The sequence below is a fragment of the Eublepharis macularius genome, chromosome 3, assembly GCF_028583425.1.
Source record: "Eublepharis macularius isolate TG4126 chromosome 3, MPM_Emac_v1.0, whole genome shotgun sequence".
NCBI lineage: Eukaryota > Metazoa > Chordata > Lepidosauria > Squamata > Eublepharidae > Eublepharis > Eublepharis macularius.
In genome coordinates, this window is record NC_072792.1 from 156,580,907 (window position 1) to 156,597,376 (window position 16,470).

General features: G+C 40.6%; 1 protein-coding gene across 2 annotated transcripts in view; it reads left to right on the plus strand.

Annotated features, from left to right (window-relative positions):
- The window catches only part of MIPEP (mitochondrial intermediate peptidase), a 79,156-nt gene that overhangs the window by 38,626 nt on the left and 24,060 nt on the right, over positions 1-16,470 (plus strand). For both annotated transcript variants that reach the window (XM_054973762.1, XM_054973763.1), the window contains exons 15-16: positions 4,574-4,648; positions 12,449-12,568. In XM_054973762.1, coding sequence (XP_054829737.1) covers positions 4,574-4,648; positions 12,449-12,568 — 195 coding nt within the window. The remainder of the gene's footprint in view (positions 1-4,573; positions 4,649-12,448; positions 12,569-16,470) is intronic.

Consider the following 16,470-nt stretch of genomic DNA (forward strand, 5'->3'; position numbering starts at 1 on the left):
CTTATTTGGTTGTTGATCTCATTTTCACATGACAGCAGATTTGCTGGCCCTGTTTTTTCTTACCCCTGTGTGGAGAAAATGTCAGGCGTGATGTGACCTCGCTCTAATAGTTACAGTGAATTATTTAGCCGGGTTAGAAGGGATGTGTTTGTCCCCAATAAATAATGCCATAAGGGTGCACGGTTACTTATGTTGCCTCTTCTCATGACAAAAAAGAACCTGCGGCTGATGCTGAACGCTCCACTGAACTGTAAACTTGAATTTCCATTTTAGTAAGGATTTCTGGCATTGTGCTTTATCAAAGTACCAGTTAGCAAGGTTTAACTGTTTTGCCTTATATTAAACCAGTTACCATCTGACAGTTCTTGGTGTTGCTTAAAATGATATATAAAACTGAAAAATTAGAATTATGTTGAAAAGAGCCAGTTTGGCTAAAGCCGTTTAGAAAATGAGAGCCCTGTAAAATTGATCCATTTGTTGCTGCCTGGTTTTCCAATGGGCTTATTTGGCGAAGCAGAAATTTTTTTGTTGTTTTTTTACTTTGTTGAGTAAAGCAAGTGCTATTGGGAAAGTGAGCATAGTGGGTCATAGCCAGGAAGAAGAAAGACTAGAATATCCAAAAAGCCCTGCAGGATCAGGAAAAGGTCTAAAAAGGCTTTAATTTTTCTTTATGTTGTATTTATGTACATATTTTAATGGTTTTTAAGATGAGATTTTAATTTGTTTTAATTTGTTAGCTGCCTTGGTGGTCCTGTGAGGGCAGAAAGGCAGAGTAAAAATGTTGCAAATAAATAAAAATCTAGATGGAAACTATGTTGGATTAGGAGTCCAATATTTTCAGCAGGGACCATCTGCTGACGTCTACTTGAAAGGGCATGAAGATTATGTCATGGTTAATTAATTTAGCCAATATTTATTTATTTATATTCCACCTTTCTCAGTGAGACTCAGGGTGTATTGCAGAGTATAATTCAATACAGTCAGCAGTATAGCTAACAAGTGAGACCCCTTGGTGGTGCAGAGTACCCTCAAGTCATAGCTGACTTATGACAAGCCCCAGTGGGGTTTTCATGGTAAGAGACTGTCAGAGGTGGTTTGCCATTGCCTGCTTCTGCAACCCTGGTCTTCACTGGAGGTTTCCCATCCAATTGCTAATCAAGGCTGACCCTGCTTAGCTTCTGGTATCTAATGAGATCAGGCTCACCTGGGCTATCCTGGTTAGGGTTTGAGACCCCTTATGTTCTATGAATTTGTCTAATCTATTTCTAAAGCCATTGAAGCCATTGGCTGTCATCCAGTCTTGTGGTACTGATTTCCATAAATTAATTATGCATCATGTGGAACAGTCCTTCCTTAATTTCTTCCCTAAATCAGCTACCAATCAATTTTGTGGGATGACCCCGAAATTCTAATATAGTAATACGGGGGGCGGGGGGGATGCTTCATATCTCTTTCCCGACCATCCATGATTTTATAAGCCTCTACACGTCTGTGTGTTTGTTACGCTGCAATGTAAATTAGGCTACTGCGAGGCTGTAACGATGCTGTGTTTTCAGAACCTCATGGGTGTCCCATCACCTTCTTTTTGTAAGCGTCATAGATCAGCTTGACCATTATGGCAACAGCTGTGTAGGTCAGAAGAAGAATAACCAGTAAAACCTTAATTACTAGCCTGAGCAAGTTATGTTTCCAGCTTTACATTTCTACCATTAGAAGAAATAAAGGGAAGAAGGCCTAGGGTCCACTGCCTTCCTTTTATCTGTATGTTACCAAGAAAGCCTGTGTGTGGTCTAATATTTGAACCTGTGTCTTAGGTCGTTATGTGTTTACAGTTTTTGTGCTTTGTTTCTCAAAAGAGCAAGCCATATTTCCAGTTTAAAAAATCATTCTAGTTATGGTTTGTGTCTGTGGGATATGACCTGGGATACCAGTTTTACTACAGTGTGAAATAAATGTCTGTTTGTCAGATATTGGTACTGAAAGTTGAACCTTTGCATGCTGAATCTTCCTGATTTTTTTTAAAAAATGTACTATTTTCTGGATGGGAGAACTACATGTTTTGACTAGTTAACTACTTACACGAAGCATTTTTAAGAGCATTTTTATTCATTTTCCTATGCCAAATTTTATCTTGGTTAACAGTTTTTCCTCAGGTTTCAATAAAAGCAGTCACTTTTATTGTATTATTTAGTTTAGTTTTTCTGGTGGTCATTATTGGTGCAGAAACTAAACATGTTGATATGTGATTGGATTCTATAAAATCTGGTGTATGTAGCTATTCTTAAAACACTTCAACACATCAGCTGTAAAGCTTCAAGTGTGATTTAAGAGCTCTCTTTGTTGTACCAGACATCTGTGTTTTGTTTCAGAACATGGAGTGGCTTTTGAACGTTTTAGAGAGTTTGGAGCTTTGTAACGATTATTGTGCATTGCTGGGTTGGGAGGGTGACTACTGCTGTGATGGTGTCTGTTCAGTGCTTTGTTCATTGTTTTGTTCAGCAGAGTGGTTGAAGAATTCTTTCAGTCTTAGGCATCTAAAATAGGCCTCCAGGTCTCCACAAAGTTGTATGGTTTGTGGGTCTGGCTGGGCAAAAAGATAGTCCACGTGAGAGGACAGATTCCTCTGCTGGGCTCAGTTTGTGGCTGGAGAGGTTGATAATGTTGCTAGGTGGATCCAAAGTGGTCTTGTTCCCTTTTACATGCAGGAGTTTTGAGAATTTCTTCACCTTCTTGTTCTGTAATTTTGTAAGTAGTGTGCAATAGTTTCTCTGGTTTTGGTAAACATCTGCCAGTTCCTGGTTTGTGTAGAGCGATTGTTTTTCATGCATCTGACGAAGAGAACTGTGATTCTCGAAAGCTTATGCTACAATAAAGTTGGTTAGTCTTAAAGGTGCTACTGGACTCTTTTTGATTTTGCTGCTACAGACTAACATGGCTAACTCCTCTGCATCTTAGAGAGTTTGGTCACACAAATGGTAGAACTGCGCATAACTGCCAATGAAAATTATTTCCCTCTATGGAATTCTCTTGCTCCTCCCCTCCCCCCAAAATCAAATTGTAGTGTGAAGTCATTATAACGTTTGTTTTTCTGTCCTGCGTTCTACATAATTGGCTGTTTCTGCTCACTATTGCAAGGAAACATACAATATGATGTCAGGAGGACACAAGCTAGGACATATTATGAATTATAATGCTGGGAGGCATAGAGAGAAAGCTGTTTTCAGTGGCATCCCACTTTTCTGGTAGCGTGGAGTTCCACTTCTGGTTCACCTGAGCCACCACTCAGTTTTTATGTGAACAGACAGAATGAGGTAGAAAGATACTAGTCTTTTTTTCTCTTAGATAACATTAGATATTTTCTCCTGCCTTGAAAAGGAGTGTTTTCTTATGAGTCTGTATATCTTAGGACAACAGTAAGATTTTACGCCAGGAAACAAAATAGAGTATTTGTTTAAATATTTTAATCTCATTTTTCTCCTGCTCTGTGGACTGAAACAAAATGCATAACACAAAATACAGTTTAAATAAATACATACAACTCAAGAAACCCCAATACGCCCTCAGTGCAGGAGATCAGCTACAGGTGGAGCAGGTTCTGACACACCACTCCAGATTGAAGAGCTTCTGGCCATGCTCAGTATTTAAGAGAGTCAAATGTCCAGTTCTGGTCTTATTGAGCTGGCTTTGATTTTCCCACCCCAAATCTGCATATGTACATTGATGATGCTAATGCTCATTTGTCAGAGAACCTCCAAGGTGCTTCTCCACCGAGGGCAAAAGGTTTCCAACAACTCAGCTCCTATTTCCAGAAAGTGTAAAAACTAGTTGAGTCCACAAGCTAGATTCCTGAGCCCTTGGCCATTTTCACGTGCCTGTAATGCTCCGGAAAATTGCACAAAACTCACAGCACAACGGCGTCTTCATAGTGCAATTTCCCGTCAAGATCCCATTCGATGGTGCAATGACATCAGAAATCGTGCCATCAAATGGGATCATGACGGGAAATTGCACTATGAAGATGCTGTCATGCAGCGAGTTTTGCACAATTTTCCAGAGGGTTACAGGTGTGTGAAAACGGCCCCTTTCTGTTTTCCGTAGAAAAAGAAGAGTGATCTGTTGGCGAGTATTTTGCCCATCCCTGGTGGGCACCCTTTCCTCCTCTTCCCAATCTTCCTTTCAGGAAAGAAAAGTTAACGAGCAGCTTTTGTCTTCCTTGGAGAAAGGTATTTTGTATGGCATACTATCCAAATACTGCTGTCTCTTTCCCGTTGGCTCAAGGAGTACATGGCTCTGTTCCCACTTTCTTGCGCCAACCCTCTCCCTTCTCAGGAGGGCTACGGAGCAAAACCAGATGTCCTTTGATAAAGTATCTGGAGATGATGAGCAAGATGGAGCTTTGGGAGCCCAAAGCCATGTTGTTTTCCCACTTTCAGTTCATTCTGAAACAATAATTTTACTTTCATGTGACTCTTGTATAGTCTGTTTATTAGTTATGTGTAAAAACTACTTAAATGTCCCAACTAATTTATTTGAAGTAAGCACCTTGTTTCTCTTTCCCCCTTTTTTGTTCAAGCCTCTGCCTAAACACATGGTATCAAGACTCTGTGAATCTAAAAAAGTTTGTGCTGCTGCTGATATGCAACTTCAGGTATGTTGATTGGTTCCATGTGACTAATAAGCTGTAATGCGTTTGATGTGCATATGGTATCATTTAAAAGATATAACTTAGTGATACAGGTTCTTTGCTGCATCTGTAAAAGTGTTAAATATTTGAAATGAAGCACTATAAAAATGTTTCCGGTTTGTTGTTTAATATACTCTTACCTTTTATTTAATATTGGTAGATTGGCCCATCTCTAGAGCGTGGGGTAAGTTACACTATCAGAGTAATACAAATCCTTGTGAAATCAGACTTCTAAATCTAAAACCTGGGCACCAAAAGCCAACCCAAATGAAAAGGTCTTAAGGTTGCTCAAGCACACCTGCGAGGGTTGGGTCATCTACCAAGAACTTCTCTTTATGGGCTGTTGCAGATGCTGCTCTGATTCCTTTATCACTGTGGCTCAAAGATTCAACCTCCGGAACATATTTTCCCTTTCTTTGAAACTAATTCCTCCCCTCATTCACTGTAACATGAGGGAACTATTGACACTGATGTTAACTGTGGTTAATGTTAATTGACGAATCTTACCTCTGTTCGAGGGATTTTAAGGGAATTCCAGGACATGTTAGATCAAATTATATCTTTATTGGCGAGGAGGGGTGGTAATAAACCCAAATGGAAAACCAAAAATATTTAGTTTGATGCAGAGTGCAAAAATAGCAGAAGGCAATTTAGGAAGGACTACTATAAATTTAACAAATCTAATAATGTTGCTACGCAAACACTATAACTTAATTCAAAGCATAGGCATAGAATCCTTCTTAGGCACAAGAAGTACTATGGTATCTTGTGCTGATCTGATTTGAAGCATCCATTAGTAAGGACACACGATCCTTTTTGAATTTCATTAACAGGTTATTACCTCAAAAAACCCCCCAAAATACGGATAATTGTATCTCCTGTAATAACTGGGTGGAACACTTTACGTCTTTATACATAGCTGATGCGTTTTCCCTACCATTGACTATCGAGGCTATGTTGGACTGTAAAGAGAGAGATAATACTTGGTCTCCAGCTACAGAAGCCCACATCTTGAACCTTATTGCTGATTTAAAGGCAGGCAAGGCGGCAGGCCCCAGTTGGATACCATCTGATTTAATCAAGGATTTTGACACTTAACGGTCCTCAATTTTGACTTGCTCGATTTAGACCATTGATTATTCCGGATAATTTCCGGTGACCTGGCCGGAGGCTATAGTGGTTCCTATTTACAAAAAAGGGAATAAACTCAACCCAAAGAATTACAGACTTATAAGCCTGTTGTCATCTTTTGGCAAACTTTATGCAAGCCACTTACTCACTAATTTGAAAACTTGGGTGGACTGGGAACATCCAGACAAGTTTCCTTAGATCGATGTTAGCATGTCCTACATGTATCGTCTCATCCTCCTTGCTAATGGAAACTGGGCAGAAGACAATTTCTCTCATAGCCTAGTTAACAGTTGTTAAATATTGGCTTGCATTTAACTTAGAGAGTAAGGAATCTCTAGTTTCACTGTCAGTATCAGATTCTTTTAAACCTGGGTGGGTTCACCTGCTCACAGATAAGCTGAACTCACTTGATTTGAATTCTGACTCTCTGTTGGCCTTAGGAAAGGCTGGTGCTTATAGTTTGGTTAGTAGCCGCCATTTGACGAAAGATAGCAACGTCTCCTGGTATGATGCATACATTTGCCCATGTATTTTGGATATTCATATTTTAATCAATACTTGGTACCATATTACTTATATAGTATTATGGTACCATGTTATCAGAGGTTTTTTTTTCTTGCTAGAATGAATTCATTTCTGCTTAACTGTCTTACATGGATGATTTATAGGCCGAGAAAGGGGATCTAGAGTTTGTATTTGTGGTAAGTCTTCGGTAGAAACTATTGAGCATTTCTTCTTTTTTTGTATAATATATTTGACTCTGAGAAGAAAATTTTTGGATCCTCACCTGAATAAGAAGCCTGTTACCTGGTCTAACTATCATTTAATGACTCTGTTGCAGACTTAGAATATAACATGAGATATATATGGCTGCTGCAATTAAACGCTGTATGTTTTCAATGAATATTGAACAGCAATAACTTTTTAGTTATATTGTTCTTTTTTCTGGTTGAACAGCCTGTTGGCTATAAGACCTAGATGGGATATGGATATGGATATGGATATGGTTCATGTTAATCAGGATTCTCTGTGTCGTCAAGAACCCTGATTCACATCAAGTGAGGTTAGAGTTGGTTCCAACATTTCCCTTAACTGCAGTTGAGGTAGGGAAGGGTGAGGAGGTTGCTTCAGTGTGTCGGGTGGAGGGTTCCCAAGGCTAGCTCCCAGTTTTCCCGTTTTATGTAAGCCAGTGTTATGTCAGTGCTATGCACTTTTGCTCCCTTGCCTTGGTATGTAGGTGGAATGACCAAAAGAGTGTCTGAATCTAGCTTTTGCTTGTAATACTTGCTCAGAATCACAGAATCATACAGATTTGAAAGGGACCTCTAGGGTCATCTAGTCTAGCCCCCTGCACAATGCAGGAAATTCACAACCTCTCCTCCCCACACCCCAGTGACCCCTGCTTCATGCCCAGAAGATGGCAAAACACCATTAGGATCCCTAGCCAAACTGGCCTGGGGAAAACTGCTACCTGACCCCAAGGTGGCAATCGGCCTTACCCTGGGCATGTAAGAAGGAGCCACGAGAACTAAGCACTGATGTAACCCTTCCTGCCCTCCCTCTCCTGATTTGCCTAGGTTCACAGAATTGGACCAGCAGGTGTTAGGTTTTAACCATAACAATACGTGAAGTGCGACCCTTGGGCTATTTACATGAAGGCAAATCCTCCCAAATAAGTGTGCATAGGACCGTGGCTTTATTTGGCGAGTCCGTTAGATAAAAGGGATTGGAAACTACCAGTCTAGGACATGAACACTCAGAGCAAGAGCCAGCAGGCCCGATTATGTGTTTGCATTCTGGCAGTGGACCTGACAGGTTTGTTAAACTTTCCATATGTGTTTGAAAAAATAATCATTCAAACAGGAGCAACATAATCCTGAGGAAATGTTTACATTTTAGATGTCGAGACCCAGATAAGGTCATAAACTAGAACAAATGTATAATAATAAATGAATACATTTTGGCACAATCACAAATTTAAATATGTTCTTGGAATGTGTGTTTTTTAGAATGAAATCTAATTTACTTTAAAGAGATAATGTATTAAATGAACGTTCGAAATTAGAATTGATTACATTTTCGATAAATTATGCAAATGGAATCATAACCTGTGTGCCCCAAATTTGTCCATATTTCAGAATATCCAAAGAAGGATTCTATTAATTGGCAACAAAATATTGAACAATACTTTCATTATAGATACTTATTCTGCACAGTTTATTTTAGCATACTTAGCTCTCAAATGATTAAGATACCTTTTAAATTACTGACTCCTTCTGGGTAAATTGATCAGTGAATTAAATAATTAGAGCTACTGCCTGAAAGGATGGGGAAGTCTCCTGGTAACCCTTTTTTGTGTTTACTTTACCTCTTCTTACTAGCTAAATGAAATGTTTCTTGATGGAAATTCATTATCCAAGAGAAAAAATGAAGTCTACCATAGTTGCATCAACTTTAAACTTGTATATCAGTTGATACCCAGTTCATTATTTCAGGTCACTTCAGTCCTTGCTTGCTGGTGCATGATCTGTATGATTAGGGTATTGTGGGCACACTGCTTAGGCTGATCACAAGATTTACCCAGGAGTCAGTGACTGTTGCTTTTGTTGCAGCGCCTGGGTTGATCGCCACGTGAAAACATGGTGGTCATTATTATTATTTAGATTTTTAACCCATTGTTACTGATAACCTATATAACCAGTACAGGCAGCAAGTCATCTCTATTTCAAAGAAAAGTGTCTGTATGGCTGCCAGTCACATTTTTATCCCACCTTCTTCTAAGGCATACACATTTGTCTTCTCCTCTAGGGTTCTGAATCATTTCACAAATATCCCCTGGGCTCAGCCTTTGGCAGGCTTTTGATGGGGTTCACAGAAGGGATGAGTAAGCTCATAGAATGCCACCTGCATGCCATGATATAGCAAGGACATGAAGAGAGGTGTCCTTCAAGGAGGTCTCCTTTGAACTCGAGGCTCCAGTGGGGTATAAGGGAGAAGACAGACTTTGTTGGGCAGAATCCATGTCTTTCAGGGGTTAAATTTAGACCTTAAGCTAGTCTAGGTATCTGAACAGGAATGCTGATGTCATGTGCCTGCTGCTGCCAACTCCCAGCCACCCTTATTGTCTATCTCCTGCTTCCCAGAATAATCACAGACTGGTTGTCATGCATTGTTGATGCCAGTTTGTGTATTACGGGGTTTGGAGTTGCAGGAGCCACTTGCATATCTACATACCAAGAAAGCCTTGATGTGCAAAACTTGCTGATCTTGCCTTACAGTCACACCTATATATATATACACTGGGAACTCCTGCAGAGGAGAAAATACACATTTTGGCTAATATACATCCCATGTATGTGAGGAATATATGTCTTAAAGGATCTAGTCCTTAGGTGTTTATTGCTCATGAATATGGAGCTTCATTCCCAGTTAACTAGCATGAACACTGATGTGCATTATGCATCTGCTTTTTACTTGAGAGATGCTTTTTGCCCAATATACCTGTACCTCCCAAGTTTGCAAAGCCTACATGTGGTGGGAGAGCAAGATTGCATGTTCACCCATTGCTTTATTCTCAAGTCTGCCTAAGGTCTGCACTTTGCAACATTTAAATGGGGTCGGTATTCTTAGTCTAACACATGTACACTTCATCTGCATGATCATTATCAAAATTTGGCCTACGCATGCAGGCATCCTTTAAATATAATGTTGGCCATGATGGTGGTGTGCATGCTGATGCAGGCAGTCCAGCCGCATTAGGGCTGTTCAATCTCCCTGTTTTGTGCTTGGTTCTTTTAAAACATACTGTCTCGGGGAAGAATGATGCCTTATATCTAGACATTAAGAGCCGTTATGGCTTAGTCACCTTCTCTCCAGGCAGTCATAGCAATTCAACAGCATACTATCATTGGAAATTGCAGGGTTACTAAAAGTTATGCCTAGGTCACCCACCTCATCCCACAAAAAGGAAGGACAGTCTGAAACATAGCTGTGGCTAAACGTCTGTCTCCTCCAAGCCGCTGCAGGATATCAAGGCTTAGATAATTATATCCATAAATTCTTAGCTATTTCCACTTCAGTTCTCTCCAAACCCACAGTTGAATGGGGAATATGTGAAATCCCAGATGCACAGTAGATGCTTTTAACTCTTCTCACATTGTAGACCCACTTCAGTGCAACAGGGAGTGGAGGATTGTATTTTGGATGATTTATCCATTAAAAAACAAAGAAAGAAAGCATATCAGGGAAAGAGTTAGTAGCCCAGATTTTTTATTATATGCTTCGAAACAGCAGAGATTTCAGTGTTCTGATTCCATGACATGTTTTCTGGATCATATTAATTTCTTAATTCCCAAATTAAAAATTTTTTTTGTTATTTCTGTGGTCCTCCAGGATACTAGAAGCCAAAAGAATAGGTGGTGTTTTCTGGCACGGTCATACTGTGATGTTCTATATAGACATGGGCATGAACCGAAAAAAACCCTGAACCACCTAGTTCATGGTTCATTGCTATTCCATGAACTAGTAACCACGAACTTCCACAAACTTTTACCAGTTCATGAATCGGTTCATGAATCAGTTCGTGATTCGTAGTTCGTGGAATTCAAACACCCGGCACCGGCTTCTGAACCTGGTGCAGGGTGTTTGAAACTGACAGCCCCCTTCTCCTGTCATCCCGAAGCAGCAGGAGAAGTCTGTCAGTTTCAAAACAGCCTGTGCAGGCTTTATCAGATCGAGTGATGCTGGTGCGGGGCATGTGAAACTGACAGCCCTGTTCTCCTGTCCCCTGAGTAGCAGGAGAACAGGGCTGTCAGCATCACTCACACCGCACTGGCTTCAGTCCATCGGCTGAACCCACGGCAGGGTGAGTGAAACTGACAGCCCTGTTCTCCTGCTGCCCATGAACTGAACCCGGCGTGGGGTCTGTCAGACTGACAACTCTTGTTCTCCTGCCACTAGGGGGACAGGAGAACAGGGCTGTCAGCTTCACTCACCCTGCACCAGCTTTGGCCCATCGGCTGAACCCAACACGGAGTCTGTCAAACTGACACCCCTGTTCTGCCACCCGAGTGGGAGGAGAACGAGAGCTGTCGGTTTGACAGACCCCACGCTGGCTTCAGCCCATGGGCTGAACCTGCACGGGGTCTGTCAAACTTGACAGCTTCCGTTCTCCTGCCACTCAGGGGACAAGAGAACAGGGCTGTCAGGTTCACTCACCCCTCGCTGGGTTCAGCTGATGGGCTGAAGCCATTCAGGAGAGCCCCTACACACTCCTGGCTTTCCGCAAATGGTACAAAACAGAATTATTCAAAAAGGCTTTTTATTCAGATAGGAGGGATATATTGTAGGGAGGGGGAACTCAGATGATGCACTAATGAGTTAGAAACTGTAGACCTCACAACTATGTTGTATTGGATTTCTACTAATGCTATGTCTTTGTGAACTTGTTGTATCTACTTACCGTAGATCCAGAGGAGTTAGCCGTGTTAGTCTGTAGTAGCAAAATCAAAAAGAGTCCAGTAGCACCTTTAAGACTAACCAATTTTATTGTAGCATAAGCTTTCGAGAATCAAGTTCTCTTCATCAGATGCATAGTACAGAAACTGGTCAAATATAGAAGAGGAGGGGAGGAGAGAGAAGATGCAGTTAGGGGGGGAGAGGGAGGGTGCAATCAAAATATTCCTTTGCTAGTAAATGTAAACATCTCCTTTTGGTGTCCTTTTGGGGTCAGTTGGCTTGGGTGAGGCTTCAAGGGAGTTTGCCCTGTTAGTTTGCAGCAGTAAAACAGCTAGACCATCCAATTCCTATGTAGTATAAGCCTTCGATAACCACAGCTCTCCCCGTCAGATGCATCTGACAAAGAGATCTGTGGTCCCCGAAAGCCCACGCCAGGCGCCACTGGGCTCCCCCAGACCCCGCCTCTGTAAAGGAAATCACATTATCACAGGTAACAGATTTCCTGACCCCAAAAGGACACCAAAAGGAGATGTTTACATTTACTAGCAAAGGAATGTTTTGATTGCACCCTCTCTCCCCCCCACAACTGCATCTTCTCTCTCCTCCCCTCCTCTTCTATATTTGACCAGTCTCTGTATCATGCATCTGACGAAGAGAACTTGATTCTCGAAAGCTTATGCTACAATAAAATTGGTTAGTCTTAAAGGTGCTACTGGACTCTTTTTGATTCTACTTACCTTATGGCATTGTTTATGGAAATGCTTCTGATATTGACTGTACCAGTCTCACACTGTGTAACCCTCCTTGAGTCTCGGTGAGAAAGGTGGGCAACAAACAAACAAACAAACAAACAAACAAACAAACAAACAAACAAACACATGGGTTGGATCCCACTAGAAGTTCCATGCACAGAAATATCCCCCATGATGCTGCTTCTAGGACGTTAGGGGAGCCCCTGGGCATCATGATGGGAGAGCTGGAAGATTGTTGCAAGAGAGGAGGGGGAGTGATGGCAAAAAAAAAAAATCACCCCACCTCCATATGTTGTGGATCATTGCTACCAGTATCCAACCTTTTCTTTTGCTTTCGACTGCATGTTTGGATTAAACCCATGTTGAATGGCAAGGCTGTGAAATAGACACACACACAGATGATTTTTATATGTTGTCTGTCTAGGTCTTTTATGCTGTCTTGGATCAGATATACCATGCAAAACATCCCCTAGGAAAGTCAACCACAGACATTTTAAAGGAAATGCAAGATAAATTTTATGGATTGCCATACGTTCCTAATACCGTGAGTATTGTTTTTAACTCCAAGCCATTAAAAAATTTTTTTTACAGTTTAGTCCTGTTAATGGTTACTCAGACATAAGCTCTGTTGAATTTAATGGGGAATTAAATTCTATTTAATTCAAATGTGCATTGGATTGTACTCTTGGACAGCAGAGATCGCCTTTTGAATTTTAAAAAAAAATTCTTGCAATAGAATACTAAGTTCCTGTCAAATATTCTACAGCTTTCTTTGTGAAATGTATGTGCATAAATTTCCATGGACCGCACAAGTAGAATTATATTAGTGTTTTTTTCAAGTTGTGTAGTTTTGATTAAAAACATGGGGTGAAGCATATTAAAATAAATGGGAACAAGTAGGGACATGGAAAAAATTCACGAGTGGGCAGGAGAAAATATCTTTATAATTGTTACTCTTTTACGTGCTGTGTGGCCTGTAGCTGTATTTCTTATTGTAAAGCCAGCCTGCACAACAGGCTGTCCTTGAGTGCAGATATATTTCTGGGTTGCTGTATGTGCACCATGTGGGGAGACCCATTCTCATCTGTATCCAAAGCTCAGCACAGCTACCATTGCACACCCATGGGAATTTTTCTCTTGGACTGTCAGCTGCCATATGATTCTGCCTGGTTGTTTCAGTGTTCAGCAGCACATGCCTCCACCTGTGTTCTGTGTGCTTCTATCTTTTCGTCTTGCTAGGATAGCCATCCATTTGCTGGCAACTCCTGGGAGCTCTTGGGAGTGGAGCATTGTGATGGTGTAAGGTGCTGCAGTGCCACTTCCGGTTATGTACCGGAAAATGACACAGTTGCTCCACTCTAGGAATCCTTTGACTTTACGGTAAAAATGATAGAGATTTAGGAAATTCCTAGAGCAATGCCAAGATGTTGCTTCTAGTTAAGTGATACCACTTTTTGCCTTATTTTTCTCCGATTGCTCTGCCGGAGGCAGCTTGTAGTGGGAGATGGAGCCATCCTGTGTGTCCTTTTCTGTCGTGGCGCCTGTGCTGTAAAATCCCATCCTCCCTTGTCTCCTGTCCATCTACTACCTCCTCATTTGAATTTTAGGCATCAAGAGGAAAGTCTTTTGTCACTCCAGGCTTTTGGTAATATGTAGTATCTGGTTAATGTTATCTGATTCTTTCTTTGCCCTTTTGTTTATGGTCTTGTGTTACTGCTGCTCATTTGGGTTTTGTATAGTATATTTTATTGTATGCTAATGCGTACTGATTTTCTGGTCTTGCTGCATTTTTATTGATTTTTTTGGTAAACTACCTCAAGAACTATGTTCTGGGATGGCACAGAAGTGTTTTTAATTAACTAAATTAATGAGAAGTCCATTCTAGATAGCAAGCTGCTTTTGCAAAAGAAAAGAATTTCTTAAGCAGTTTGTGATAATGTATGGGGTAGGAGGAAGTGGAGATGATGGTCACCATTCATATGAAAAAATTCCTCTGGGCCCGACTAGGCTGAACCTAAACTGTGGCCAGAGCTATGTTGTGAAGCATAGAACAAGTCACTTGTGTAACTACATAAAAATGAAAGGGGGCTGTTTTCTTTATCTTCCTAAGGGTATACCGCAGTGCTGAGTTTCCATGCGTTTTACACAAGTGCCTCTCAAGAAAGCTAGCTCCGTAATACGTAACTCTTGAATGTTGCTAATGTCATATATGAAGCAGAAGAGGGTCATTTTAAAATCCAGTGTACTTTGTGGTCAGTGAGACTCTTTAATTCAAATTTACAAACACAGGAAATTCAAATGCTGATTTTAGAGTCACTTGTGAAAACATCCCTTAGTTTTGGAATGCTTGTAACTTGCTGCATCTGCCAAAGTGGAAAACCCATTTGTTTATACAAAGTGGATACCCTTGGATTAACTTTCAGCTGGGTCATCTTAAAGTATACTGTAAACCAGATTTTAAGAGGTTGGCGATAGGAAGAGGAAAATTAAATGAATGTGTAACAAACCCTTTGTGGAATTTTCTGTAAATAGTTTGTGGTGGCGCTTTATAGGATTGATTTCATGAACTCCATTCGTTGTAAAGCCGTACCAAAAGCTGGTACTTTGAAAACCAGCACAAGAGTCTTTGATAATATTTCTTTAAAAAAATAAAGGTCAGTTCTCCCTTTAGGCAGAAAAATGGCAGATGATGGTCCCACTCAAGCCAGAGTTACTCACATTAAATCCCCACTGAAATTAATATGACAAGATTAGTTTAACAGGTTTTATGAATCAATCTTTTCCATCAGAACTATTCACGGGAGAACTCTACTGTGAAGCGGAGTTGTGATATATTCGAAGCTTCTTTTAAAAAGTTATCTTTACAAAACACAAATGTTCTGTGTATAATAGCAATGCTTGTAATGTGATGTTACAGCATTTCTTTTATATAAAAGCACATAGAATTGATTTGCTAATAATCACTAGTATACTATTAAAATAAAATCCATATATATTACAAATGCTTCTCCCTGATAACAGCTTAAAGCTAGTATAAACACTTCATTATTTCTCCCGGCTCATTTATCAGTAAAAACATTGTTTGGGCATGTTTACGATACAGGCAGAATGGCTGGGATCCAGACAGGTGCAGCACTGGGGGACCTTGGTCTTGTGTTTCTCAAAGAGGAACAGCTCCCCCTCCCTTTCCTGCTTTTGAAAAGGAGGGACTTTGAAAAGAAACGTGTGCTATGGTAGTGCGGGAACTGCTGTTCAACAGAGAACAAAGTTTTTAGAAAAGATAACAAATCATATTGGATATGTTCCCAACCTTTGGGTGTACCTCAAGTAACTCTTTGGATCTTGGCCAGTAATGCATATCTTAACACACATACCAAAATGTATCTAATGTATATAGTTTGGATCCTACGTTCTCTGCATATGAGTTGAAGGCATTTCTATTTATATATGGGTGTGTGAACGGATGAGTGATTCTCCTGTTTTTCCTCTAGGCTGCCCCCCACTATCTACTCTAATGGGTTAAGATGCCCTCTTAAGTAGTGTGCTGTGTTCCATAAAAGGCTGCAGCCTGGGGGGAGAGTTAGGGAGGACAAACAAACACAAAGAGCAGAAGTGCCTTCTACTCATACATGAGGATTCATTGGATCCAATCTGTATAAGCTATATATACAGTTTAGAAACTTAACATAAGAAGTCCTGCTGGTCCAGACCATGGATCTATGTAGTCCAACATCCTGTCTCACTCAGTGGTCAATCAGTTGCCATGGAGAAATAACAAACGGCATAGAGGCCAAGCCCTTCTCCTGATGTTGCCTCCTTGCAACTGGTATTCAGTCAGAACTTAGGAAGGTTCTCTTTAGGCACCATGGCTAGTAGCCATTGGTGGACCTATCCTCCTAAACCCTTTTAAAGACCTATCCTCTCTAAACCCTTTTAAAGCCATCTATGCAAGTGACTATCAGTATGTCCACATGCAATGAATCCCACAATTTAATTACTCATTGAGAGCCAGTGTGGTATAGTGGTTAGAACGGTGGACTAAGCTCTGGGAGACCCAGGTTCAAATGTCCACTTAGCCATGGAAGCTTGCTGGGTGACCTTGGGCCCGTCACACACTCTCAGCTTAACCTAATCTCTGAGTTGTTTTGAAGATAGAAGGGAGGAGAGGAGAAAGATGTAAGCTGAGGAGAAAGGCAGAGTATAAATAAAGTAAGTAAATTGTCTATCTTAAACCTGTTGCTTAAACTCTAAATTTGTGTAATTTATTTTAAAGAAATATTTATTAGTCCCTTATGGAATATCTTACATATTTAAATAAGTTTTGTCTTAGAAAATTGCAGTTTCTTCCTTCCATCCTTCCTTCCTTCCTTCCTCCCTCCCTTTCCTCCCTTTCCTCCCTTCCCTTTCACTACCTATACAAATATGTTGATGGTGACTTACAGTAAA